Source organism: Parasteatoda tepidariorum, chromosome 3 (genome assembly GCF_043381705.1).
Source record: "Parasteatoda tepidariorum isolate YZ-2023 chromosome 3, CAS_Ptep_4.0, whole genome shotgun sequence".
Lineage (NCBI taxonomy): Eukaryota > Metazoa > Arthropoda > Arachnida > Araneae > Theridiidae > Parasteatoda > Parasteatoda tepidariorum.
This window is the reverse complement of record NC_092206.1, coordinates 78,091,735-78,105,623: the sequence shown is the minus strand read 5'-3', so window position 1 is coordinate 78,105,623 and position 13,889 is coordinate 78,091,735. Positions and strand designations below refer to the sequence as shown.

At 27.0% G+C, this 13,889-nt stretch overlaps 1 protein-coding gene across 2 annotated transcripts in view; it reads left to right on the top strand.

The window, feature by feature from the left end:
• The window catches only part of LOC107443203 (uncharacterized), a 35,538-nt gene that overhangs the window by 12,779 nt on the left and 8,870 nt on the right, over positions 1-13,889 (top strand). The window contains exons 5-8 of one of the 2 annotated variants that reach the window (XM_043055400.2): positions 778-971; positions 3,955-4,043; positions 5,465-5,614; positions 6,558-6,773. In XM_043055400.2, the coding sequence (XP_042911334.1) occupies positions 778-971; positions 3,955-4,043; positions 5,465-5,614; positions 6,558-6,656 (532 nt within the window). In that variant the 3' untranslated portion in view covers positions 6,657-6,773. Of the gene's footprint in view, positions 1-777; positions 972-3,954; positions 4,044-5,464; positions 5,615-6,557; positions 6,774-13,889 lie in introns of those variants that run through there. The other variant, XM_071178872.1, reaches the window with a different exon arrangement.

Below are 13,889 nucleotides of genomic sequence, written 5' to 3'. Positions count from 1 at the left end.
CTGCTAATGTTTATCTTTAAAAATGTCTAATTTTTAGTATAATCTATACTATACACTAAATTTGGTTATAAATAAATTTCTTAATAATATCACTGCAGATTTTCAATGACACATGAAAATGAATACATAATATTACAAAAGATGTGAGCTTTCAAAAGTACAAGATTTTGCTTACTATTCAAAATATAAGTGTTTCTTCAAAATTTTAAATTTATTTTTTCTAGAACATATTTAGAAACACTATCCTTTATAAAAAAATATATAAATTTTATGTATTAATTAAATTTCACATATGAATATAGGTTTTTGACATTTTTGACAGTGAGGTTTTTGACGTGACGGTTTAAACCATGGTTTAAACTGTCAAAAACCTGCCAACCCTGCTTTTAATAAGGGTTGTGACAGAATAAGAGAATCTAGACAAATAATAAAAAAAAACGTGACTTTTATCAGCCTGAAAAAAAATGAGGGAATTTAATTAAAATACTAAGTCCACGAAAATTAAGTTTTCAGTGACTAGAAGTATAATATTTTTTTACAAAAAAATATGTCCAGCAATATTTTCAACTTTAATAGCTAGTAAAAGTGTTTGATTACATATATTTTATGTGTGAGAATAAAGCATAACTAAAAAATAAATGATAAAATTTATACCACCGGCTATAAAATTCAGGAAAATTCAATACATTTTGTCCAGTGATTTTTCTATGAATGTTGTTGGCCACCCTGTTAATATTTTAAGAAATCAATATAGAAATATTTGTAATGTTTTAACAGGTTAACGAAAGTTCTATCAATGGATTGTGAAATGGTTGGAACTGGACCTGATGGAAAGGACTCAATTCTTGCCAGAGTTTCTATTGTAAATGCTTATGGACAATGTGTTTATGATGAATTTGTAAAGCCTAAAGAGAAAGTCACTGATTATCGTACACATATAAGTGGTGTTAGGCCTTCAGACTTAAGAAAAGGTAACTAAAATGTTTCTGTAATAGATGATTATATTCCAATTTTTTGACCAAGGAATTTTCCTGAAATTTTATTAATTTCCTATGAATTATTTAAGGATTTTGTCGATTTTTCTATAAAAATATTTTCAATATTTGTGTTAATCAATAAGGTTTTTTTTTTCTGGTTTTATGTCAGATAATTCCAGGGAGTAATGTGTTTCTGAATATTGTAAAATAAATTGAAGTTTACAGTTGTGATCGATGATCTGGTTTTATGTATCAAGCTATGAAGTAGTTTCATTTAATATTAAGTTTTTTTTTTTTCTATCTATCACTTTGCTTAACATTTTAGCAATTCGAAATCATATATTTTTTTAAAAGTTATGTATCAAAGTATAAAGTAACTACTGCTTTATATTAACTATTGTATTTGTTATATGTATTACCATTCCTTTTTTTCTATAATTAAAGCACTTTATATTTGAAAAAAAAAAAGTATTTGCTTTTGAAACTTGCTAAATCCTCACTGTTTTTAAAGAATTTATAATAGTATTTTCTATTAATAGAAGTTGTTAGATATTAGCTTGTTTGGAAAGTAAATGCGACCAGTGCATTATACTGACACCATTTTTCGCTCTCAAGATGTTGGTCTCAAAATTGTGGAGTCTAAATCTTCATGACTTCATTTACTGTTTAGTAGCGCTTGCCTTTGTATTTTTGTGTAATATTTTGTTGGTATTAATGTTTAAGTAAATATTTTTATTGATGATTTAACAATTACTAACTTAATAAAAATATTATCAATTATTATAAATGATTAGCTTCCTATATAATCAAATTTATTTCTGCATGTAAAATTTTCTGTATTATTCTCCATTATTCTTATTCTTTGCTCTTATCCATTTATATTACAAAAATCCATTTATTTATTAGACATTTATTTATTCTTTAATATAATTAAAACCTACTAATTTCGATTGAAAAATAAAAATGTCAAAGTTAGTAAAAGTATTCATTTTTATTCTGTTTAATCGTTATTAGTTATTTGATATCTTTAGAAGGATATTTTAATTTTATATTTTTAATGAATTTATAAAATTAATATTTTATATTGTGTTTTATTTATATATTGATTGAATACTTTAATGTTTTATGTATTCATATTAAGCATTAATATTAGCAGGCGTGTATCAATGACTTGCTTTTTATGTTACTAAATATAACTTTGAATGTTAATCTTTAATATTTCCTGTAATCTTTTGTGTTCATTTTTGAATATATTATTATTGGAAATTTTGTGCCAGCTACTAATAATTCAAATTTAATAATAATTATTAAAAAAAAGTCAGTCAGTTTATTTAGTATTTTAAAAATTCATATTTTAACTAACNAATATTTCCTGTAATCTTTTGTGTTCATTTTTGAATATATTATTATTGGAAATTTTGTGCCAGCTACTAATAATTCAAATTTAATAATAATTATAAAAAAAAGTCAGTCAGTTTATCATTACAAGTATTTTAAAAATTCATATTTTAACTAACTTATCTTAGATAACTAAGTTATCTTAACTTAGGTTTGTGGAAGTATAGCTGCAAATTTTGCTGGAGAAAAAGAATTGGAAGATTTCTCAATTTTGAATAATTCTTACAAACACTCAAAAATTATTCAAATTTCCAAATTTTTTAAAAAAAATTTTAAATATCAAATTTTTTTTGCAATTTCTATTACATTTTTTCTTCTTTAATATAACTTTCAAAAGGGCTAATATTTTATGTAAAAAGTTCTGTATAAATATTTTCACTCTAAAGTTCAATTGTAAATTGTACATGACATTTTTAGTCTGTTGAAATTTTGTAAATATTTTTAATTGTTTAGCTTCAATTGTTAGCACATTTTCATTCAGTTTAATTTTGCAAATATTTTCACGCAGACTGCTTTAATTTAAATTTAATCAAGCCTTAGTCTTATGAATACATCTTTGAAGCGACAGATTTTAAATGCTCTATTACGATAAGTGCAGTTTTGTTGTGTGTATGTAATAATATATGATTTTTATAAAATTTCAATGACGTCAGATTCTGGGTTAATTCACAATGAAAAGTTCCTAACGCCTGCAAAATTACTCTTCTATTACTGTACAATTTTTCTTCTATGTTCTAAATTGAACCCTACAAAAAATGTCCCTTTTTTTGAATCTCCAATGTTGTCAGCTATGTACTAGTTTCTTGTTACATCAGAATCATTTGTGCTAGCGTCCTAATATTTGAACTGTGAATATATCCGGCAATTTTACACTTTGATCCTTAAGTTTAATTAGTTCTTTTTGGAGGGATGCGCTTAGCATTACCCAATGTTGCAAATTAAACTACAGACTATTCTGTTTCCCCCCAGTTATTTAAAAGAAAAGATTAGTAATGTTTAGTTGCTTATAGCTTTATATAATCAAAAATTTATTACATTGGGAGTTTATTGCACATTCTTCAGTAATTATTTTTTTTATTATGTCTTGTGACATTCATTAAGTAAAAAAAAATGGATGGTATTTTAGGGACAATTATTATTATGAAAACTATATCATTTGCCAATTTCATTTACAATTAAACTTTAGAAATACATTCAAAAGTTTAATTGGAATTATTCTTTTAAATAAGTTTTCGAAGTTATTCCAAAAACATACTTTCTAAATCTTATAAAATTATTAAGAAAGGTAACAAGAAATTTATATTTTAAAATTCTTAAATGTGTTAGTGTAAAGCGCTAGTCTCATGTATGATTATGTAGTGTTAATTATTTACTATTTCTTAATTATTTACCATTTTTCAAAGAATAAGTATTCGACTAATATTATGTTAATGCTTTTTATCACTGTTATAGTTATGCAATTATATTTTTTGGGACTGTAACATTTATCTATATTTCTCAAATATTTTATTTTTGTTATTTAGAAACTGCACTTCAAATGAACAATATATAATAAGTTTTTATTCAAATATTTTTTTAGGAAAGGACTTGTTTGAAGTTCAAACAGATGTCTCAACCATGATTGAAGGTAGACGTATTGTTGGACATGACCTAAAACATGATTTTAATGTAAGATATCCTGAAATTTTAATTCAATTAAAATATCTATTAATAAAATCTTGTTTAAATAATTATACTTATTTAAGCTTTGATGTGCTTTCTATAGCTTAACTTTGTAAAATTTTTGTTTTAGCAAAATTAATAAAATTACTGATAGCATTCAAAAGTTTAAAAAAGTTTTTTGTGAACACAAATTAGTGAAATAATGGTAGAGCTTCACTTTTATTTAACTTTTTAATTGTTTTGCGCTGGGCTTGCTGCTTTAAATCAGTTTGATTTATAACAAATGGATTTTTTTTTAAAAATCCGTGCTGTTTTTTTTTCTCTAAAAAGTAAAAAGTTTTCATTTTTGCGTAAAATTTTATATAACATGAATTTATTAAATCATTTATTTAAAATAAAGTTTGTGTCTATAAAATAATATATATTTTTTGAGGGAAAGGGAAGATAATTTCAAAATGCATAAGTTCAGTAGCCTCCTCCATGTATTTATTCTATTTAATAGCATCAGAATTGTTCTTTACATTTTTTATTATTGTCATAATGTTATCAAAATTCCTCTTCACATTGTACAAAAAATAAATAAATAAATGAAAGAGTCAAAACATGTTCTTTTTTAACAACCAAGTGATATTAGTACTTTCATTTCCTATCTCATTTGATCACTTGACATTCTAGAGGTAAAAAAATTAAATAAATATTAAAAGAAAAGGGCTTTTAACTAATCTCTAAGCTGAAATATTCTAGTCATTTGATATCATTAGTTATGAAATTTATAGCTAGGCTAGATCCTTTATATATCTTTTTAATGAAATGTATTGTATTTCAAGCATCTCCCATAGAATCATGAAACGCATAATTGAAATTTTTTTTTTTTTAAGCAATAGTAGAAAATGCTCGTAAAATGTTGCCTATTTCTGCCTCTTTGAGAAGCTTCATGGTCTCCCCAAAATTTTTTCTTCAACACAAAGTCTACAGAAAAAGTTCTGTGCCTCCCAAAACTAGTCGCTATATAGAGGTGGTCTTTCCTGGAGGTTATAAATCAGTTTCTAAACTAAGAACAATGGCGCATAATTTTCCACAAAAATATAAATATTTGTAACTATTTATTATTTAAAAATATAATGATTTAGAGCATTTTAGAAGTATTCTTATTAGACTTAATTTAAAATACATTTATTTATTTTTATAGCTATAAAATAGGTTAGCAAACAGTCTGAAATTTTTATGCACTTTTTTTGGAAATAAAACAAAATACTTATTGTTTATATAACTATTAATAATACTTAAATTATTTTAATAACTATAATATATATTATAATATATATTATAATAACTATTAACGATACTTATTTATATTATTATTTGTGAAATATTTATTCACTATTTTATCATTATTTTAAAATTTTTGTCTTATTTTTTGTATTTAGGTCTTATTCATCAGCCACCCACGCTCTTTAATCAGAGACACATCTAAGTATAAGCCTTTCCGAGAAATTAGTGGAGGGAAGACCCCATCATTAAGGAAATTGACTTCAATGATTCTTGGATGTAACATTCAAAGTGGAGAACATAGTTCAGTAAGTAACAGAGTGCCTTTATTTAGCTATTACAAAAAAGTACAACAGGACAAATTTATATTCTTATGTTTTATTTTATTGATCTACCCACCATTGGAAATTGAATATTTTTTAAATAAAAAGCATACAATGTAAATTCTTTCCTGATTGAAAACTTTATTCACTTCAGAAATAAGCAACCAAGAAATAATAGTCATCATGTTTCAAGCCCTTCAAAAATTGCTGCCCATCTTCAAGACTTGCTAGATGAGAATGTAAAGAAACAAAAATGATTTGAAATTAAAAACATTAAGTTCCCAACGAAAAATAAAGGTGAGAAACGAAACTAGAAAAACCACAGAAGCAGAGATAAAAAGAAGATGAAAAACAGAGCAGGAAAAATCTAATTGGTCAAAAGGCAAATCCGGGTAAAAAATGCATTTTTAAACGTTATGGGTAGAAACAAATGGGAATCAGCATTTAAGTGGAAACAAGATTCCAAGGCATCAAGATGAACTGATGTAACTGGGGTGGAAATAATTTTAGCATTTTCGAAATGGAATTTATGTTTAAGATTCCAACAAAGTAAAGCAATTTATGAATTATTGATAACGAACATATCTGTCATGTTTCTGAAGTCTAAATTTTTATGACAGATTTATAGTGGATTGATTGCGCTACAAGCAAAGTGTTAATGAAAAGAACTAAGGATTTGGACTACAGTAGATTAATGCAAATTTATAGGGTGGATACTTCACCTTCTTATTAATAGTTCTTGATTACTTTTCCAAAAATCTACAAGCATTTTGGTCCTAAGTTTTTATTACCTCCTGTAAATAAATAAAATTTTGTATTGCAATTTATTTTAATTTTACATAGCATAATATTGAAAATGATTTATGATAATATTGTATTATGTCTGATACTCCTCATTAATTAGGTGATTGTTTATTAATTTGTTTAGGTAGAAGATGCTCAAGCTGCTATGTTGCTTTATTTAAGGCATAAAAAAGACTGGGAACGCCAGATTAAAAATCTAAGGAAAAGGAAACCAGCGCAATAATGCAAAATGTATATGATGTCAATGAAATAAATATTTGTATATATTATACACAATTGTATTTTAGGATGTTTTATTTATATTTCTACTTCTCACTATTAAATATGTCACTATTCATGATATCTTCTTTACTTTGTCTTTGGTTTTTATGACATACATTAGTTGTCATTAAATATCATTATTTTAAGACAGGTATCCTTAATTTAATACTCAGTTTATGTTTTTTCATTCTAGAACTTTTTTTTTTGATGAAAATTCGTAAATTAAAAACTTAGTTGCCTGAAAAAAATGTCAACAAAGCATTTTTGTTTGAATGAGTTCTTATATTTTTTAATTATTTATTATTAATAAATTAGTTTAAATGTGTATAAATTCCTATATTATAACTTATTATTTAAATGAGATGGAAAGAAAAAAAAGAGTTTTTGAGCTCTACCCAATGTTTACACTGATAAACAAATTTCAAAATGTTGCGTTTATCTTAGTACCCTATACATTTTCGAAGACAAAATTTTCTAATTCTAAAATATGCAAACCATTTGTTTCTATCACCCGTCTCTTTTTAGGTATACTTCTTCAACCATTAATGTTTCACTAGAGCCAGTTACAGTGAGTACTCATGAAAATATCAGTAGCTAAGAAAACACTCACGTTGCATATTTACTCTATCGAAATTTCTAGTTCAAAATATAGCACATAAATCTATACGATTGAAAATACATCCTTAATCTAAGGTATACTTCATTATTGTACATCTTTAGTGTGCAAACAGTAAAGCTGGATCTCCACCGAGGGCAACGGCAACGGGAATCTTGTTGCCAAAGTTGCGCGCCGGCGCACAAACGCCGTTTCTCCATGTTGCCTTGTTGTCGTTGCTTTCAGTTCAAGAGTTGGAAACGAATCAACTTTTGTTGCCGTTGCCAACCCTAGTAGCCAATCAGATTCGTCGCTAGTTCCTGCTCCCAACGCTCGTGTTTTGATCTGTTTAACAGAGCACGTGAATAAAGCGAAGCAGCGGAATTTTATAATTTGTTTTCAATTTTATTATTAAGAAAAATGGAAGAGCAATTGATTCACTTTGCGCGAACAGCCCGTAGTTATATGAATATAGCAGTGCGGATTTTATCTGGGACATGTAAAAAAAAAAAAAAGATTGATCTTCATATTAAATTTAGCAAGAGATGAATTAAAACAAGAATAAAATACTATTTAGAATTGCGTAGTTGATTTTATTACATTTAGTATTAGTTCGCTATCAACAGGTTTGAGTGTCAATAAGAAAAAAATATATAGAATTTTGTTGCCACACGTGATGTAAACTTCTTAATCCTTTGAGTAACTTGAATGAATAAAATAGCCGTTATCTTTAAATAGGACATATTTTTCACCTACATTTTTTTTAAGGAATATGTCAGTATATTTGAAAACTTGTGTTCTAAGCAATTGGAATTCTCGTTCTTAGGCTTTCAAACATAACCTCATCCATTTTTTTTTGATGTAAGCAATTACGATTATTTTGCTGTAGAATGGAGTCTCTAACAATCAAATTATTAATTACTGTAGCAGTGTTTTCCTTTTATTTTTAAGCAATAAGAAAAATATCATAAAATTATTTACCTAATTTTTCTCCAGTGTTTTTATTCAAATCCATTTATTATTGGATTATCAAATATCAGTCTAACAAGACCCAAAGATGGATTTGAGGAGACAGTCTTTTTGAAAGGAGTAAGTTAAAATTTAAATAAATTTTTTAAGTTAAAATTTAAATATCTGCTTTGGCATTAAAAAAAAATTGAGCGATTCAGAAAATAAATTGCGTTTTTTTGTCGTCTGCAAAATATTTGATTATGTGAAGAGTAAATCGTATTGATTATGCAAGTATTTGGTTAAATCATCAATGGTTTGCAGCAGATAATCCAAAAAAAATGGTAGAAAAATGTAATTTGCATATCATTATGTTAAAAGAAAGAGAAACTGCAGAGAATGTGGAAAGAACTATCTTGCAAATATTGTTGAACCGAGCACTGTACTAACAAAAATTGAACTGTATATGATAATTTCATCTGTAAAACTATTGCGTAAGACAATGAGCTGATTTCGAATTTGTAAATAAAAATCAAAGATAAAGTAAATTCTACATTCAATATAATAATTATTGCATTTATCTTTATGGAATCATATTTAGAAAAAGATATTAAATTATGTAATGATTTGTTACCATTATGGAATTATTAAAAAGGTTCATATATCTTACATTCTATTCCTAGCATTTAAAATTTTTACCTATCTGATTTATAAAAACTTCATTACCCTATAAAAAAATCACAATGAAATAGAAAGTTCGTATTAGCTGAAATCTTTAATAATATGATAAAAACACAATCTTTCATTCAAGTAAATGTTGAGTTTAATAATAAAAAAATCTGTTTAAAATATGTAATATAATTTACAAAATAAAAAAAAATTAAGATAAGATGAAAAAATATATACAATGCATATTAAGAAATAAACTTTTTTCAAATTTGCTCTTTCCATTTTAATAAATAGAACTTTAGCGCTTTCAAACAAAACACGAATTATTAAATGAAACAGGAGATGATGTGATGCAACCGTATCGCGTGATAAGTCTCCTGAGCATGCGCGAGACAAGAAACAGAGTCGTTGCCAATTACCGGTATGAAAGACTTTGGCAACAGATAGGAAGCAACGCAGCAACAGATTTTCATCTACGTTGCCGTTACGATCGGTGGAGACCCAGGAAAAAAATGTTGACCTCACCCCCCCTCCAAAAAAAAAAAAACCTTTTGGAAATAATAATTTATTAAATACTAGAAAAAAAAACATCACTTTATTTAGTATTTAATCCATATAATTATTTAACAATTATCACTTTATTTATTATTTAATCCATATAATTATTTAACAATTATATAGATATATGTTCAATTTGATTTGGGCTGTTAAATAATTTAAAGTAATGAAATATTTAATCTTATAAAATGAGTTTTATTTAAATATTAGGATTAGTTTAAAATTCATGGAAAGAACTTTACGCACTTCATATTATTTAATCTTGGGAAACTTGTTAATTGATGCATTATATGTATAATAATTGTATTGAGTATATAATGTTTTATTTTGTACAGTGAAAAAAAAATTATAATATGCATTAAAACTTCTTTTCTCCAAGCTTCAAATTACACTTTGTAATATAATGAGTTTTTGTAAAAATATCAATTTGCATTCAAATAATTAGTAGCCTGAATCATATCGGTCATTAATGTAGTGCTAAAGTATCAGTTGTTAAAATAGTCTTTTTTGGCGCGATGCTCTTTTTCCTTGTTTTCTCTTCTAGAGACTTTTTTCTCCAGTGCTTTTTACTGTGGTTTTGGTACAAAACGTCACTCATTGCAAAGAAATTTATCAATTTTTAGTGTAATATGTGGTATAGTTGTTAAAAATTTGTAGTTATACCTAGTGCAAGCAAGTTCCATTAAGATTTATAACTAAACTTAAAACAATATTTCATTAAAATTAACAATGTTTAAACAGTATTACTTTGAAAGTACTAAAATTTAAATAGTATTCTATTCTATGGAAATCAAACAGTGTTCCATGAAAACTAATTTTTGTCAATATCTTAAAAACCTGACGTGATAGAGCAAAACGGTTTTCAGATTTGAAATCAGCATAACAAACTAACATATTAAAGGTAAACACCACATCAGATATCTGTGTTGGTGCCAATGAGAGCAAATTGAAATTATTTAAGACTATTTTATTTTAGGATAATACTTATAGGCAGTTCTTAGAGGAAGGCAAATGTAATCCTGTCTCACTAAACAAAAGACTGGTTATTGATGATTTTAATCTGTTTGCTCTTTCTGACCTCAAACCAAATTAAGTGAAGAAAAAATAACAAAAATACTGTTGATATCTGACAAATCAGGATGAAGGAAACTGAGATTTATTATTTTTTCCCCTTATAGAATTCAGGTATTTAAAATTTGATGAATAGTTTCTACTGTACCTGTGAAAGGAGGTTGATTGTTGTAACAACACGTTAGAATGTCCGAAATCCACCTAAAAGTATTATGTTACACATTATATTTGGGTTCTGGAAATGCAAGTAAATTAATAAGAAGTTATTTTAGAAAGGAAGCTTATTGCTGCAACTTAACACTTTATTCATTCAATCATTCTTTATTCATTCTTTATTAATTCATCTAAAAGTATTACTTTACATGCTAATCATGGTTCAGGGAATAAATAGCAGCAATAAATAAAAAGTCATCCCTGAAAAGAGGTTCATTGTTATAATTTCTTAAAAAGTTTGAATGACAGAAAATCATCTAAAAGCAATATACTCTAATCATCTTAGCATTATAATAATCTAAATAATACTATAATTAAAATGGGGTCAGGAGATGCAAAGAAACTCGAGATGGTGTCTCCAATCAAAAGTTAAATTTCTATTGCATCTTTTTTATTTATGAATGTGTTTTTTTTCCTTCCAAGAACTGTTAAATATGATATAAAATGTTAATTTATATCTGCACAAAAATTTAATTTTTGCAAGCACCGTGCTTCTCTGAATATAAAGACTATTTGCTCCAATCTGCTCAAAAAACCAAATTTATTTGTTCTAAAACCCATTTTTTCTGTTCCAATATAAGTATGCTGCTGTTCCACCTCTGAGTCAAATAAATTTTTCTCTCTAAGTTTTAATTAATTTTTTTTAACGGCAATTTAATTAAATACTTTTTTTTTTTTAACTGACCACTCGTTCTTCGGCTTGGAAGAGCCGGAAGTGCTGCTATCGGGAGCGCATCTGTGAACCTGTCACATGGGCGAGGAGTATTACCCACGCCACATTGACGCAGATACCCGTTCATAGAGTGGGTCACATTCACACAACAGAGAACCCGTAACCATTGGTTTTGCAGTCAGGCATGCTGACCGCTGGGCCACCTGACTGGCTTTTTATTTCCTACCCGATTAACACTCGGCATTCAGGTATCAGTAGGGCAGATTTGTTGGCCACTTTTTCAGGCGCACCATATTAGGTGGGTCAACGACAACGTTACCCCCACTGTAAGGGCAGGTAGTACCAGAGAATGAAAGAACACCTATGCTTTGTCCGGGATTTAAACCCAGGACCTTTCTGATGTGAGGTCAGCTCTCTGACCTAAAAAGTGGATAGCACAGTTCGGTCGGCTTTCACATTTTAAATCACTCAAACTGAGGCTTTCTTTTTTTATTTTCCTAGACGAAGAGCAATTTTTTAAAAATAATTATTTGATTAAATTAATTTGATTAGTCCCCTTTAAATAACGATCATTAAAATAAATTAACGATTTTAAATTTTTTTTTTTATTTAGATCCAAACGTGCAGCGTTGGAATAAGTGTTAAAATCTCAAAAAGTTAGATCACACGCGCTATGCATATTTTATAGAAACAATAAAATCATATCACTTTTTATTTTCATAAAACACTAGTTTTTCTTCTAACTAATATTTCTTGGAGCCATTTTATTTTTAATTATTATAGAGAGAACTCATTGGCTAATGATTCGTAAAACTGAACCTTAATAGTCAGGAATTGTAATTGCTAACTCGAGATAGCAATAAATATTAAAAAAAACTACACGTTTTTAAGTGAACTTAAAATGAGATAATCATTCGATTTTTTTTTTTTCATATCAAATACGAAAAAAGAGAAGTTTATTACTTTCGATTAAGATGAAATCTGTTACGTAGCTTATTATGCGGTTTCTTTTGTTTGTTTAAGATGTGATTAAAAGCGAATTTTTAAAGTTTCTGTTTATTTTAGTTTTTTGTGTCAGCCAGTTTTTGTCGGCAAATGGTTGAATTTTCGGCAATAAAATGGAGACACATAATGCCTTTTGCTTGCGATATTTAGAAAATTATTTTAATTTAACAAAGAGCTGTAGTTGAGATTTCATCATTCTAGCTAGCCTGGATATGAATGTAATTTTTTTTTCGTCGATAAATTCTACTTACAACGGTCTGGAAACTTGATACGTCATCATATCTCAGATCACCTAGTAAGATTTCATTCTAGACTTGTCAGTTAATGTTTCTTGATTTTGGATTATTCCCATTGGCTATAATATGAATATTCTGCTTGAAGTTATCAGAAAACGATTGAAACTTATGAGGCTATACAGTATAGAGCTCAAAAATGTAATGATACATTGCATTTTGGAGATACATTCTTTCATCTATTTGGAGCAAAAAACATTGAATCCTTTATTATCATACACCACAGTGCTTCCACAGAGATTTAAGAATTCTAGTTATCCACAATTTCGATTGGCGGTAAATTTCGTACGGTTACAATAACACCGCAAATTCTGCTGGTAGCGGTCTGGAAACAATTGAAATATGCATTGTCATCAAGTGAAAAGTTTTAGTAGAGATTTGAGTGTTCTTGCTAGTCGTAAGACGTCGAAATTATATTATTGAAATATTCCACCCTCACACACACGAAAGCGAATTAATAAAAGCGTAGTGAAATAGCATATTATTTAAAAGTGAGATTTCATAAAATAGTGTACAAGAGGGGGGGGGGGTCCATCTATTTAAATTTTCTGCAAGGATTTTCAATGGATGAAGAATTTTTCCTTGGTGTTTTCTCAAGCATTCAGAAAAAATTTTGCTGGAGAATAAATACAAAATATTTGTATTTTTATCATACATAATGTATATGACAAAAATACAAAGGAAAAATATGTTGTTAATGTGTTTAAAAAAGGAAGAAAAACTATTAAAAATTAAATTATTTTCAGAGACAATTGAAGAAATTAAAATCTTACACTATTGTATTGAAATTATTTGCTTTGACTACATTAAGACAATATTAGGAAGCACTCTAATTTGCGGATGTAATCGTGTAAGCTGACGACGACTTTATAATCTTTCGATTATTTTTATTCTAACCTTTTTAATTTTTTAAACATTTTTTTAATAAAAAAAAGTAATTTTTTATAATTTTCCTTTTTTTTAAAAATATTTTTCCTTCTTATCTTTTTATTTTTATCTTATTTTATGGATTCTATGTACTTGCCGCTTATGCGCAGTTCATAAATTTCATATTTGTTAATTTTCTTCATTAATGTCTCTTTTCTTTACTCCTTTTTGCCTCTTTATTGTTATATATATTTGCTAATTTTTAATATTACTCGTAACGTAAACCGGGGCGAGTCTACCCAT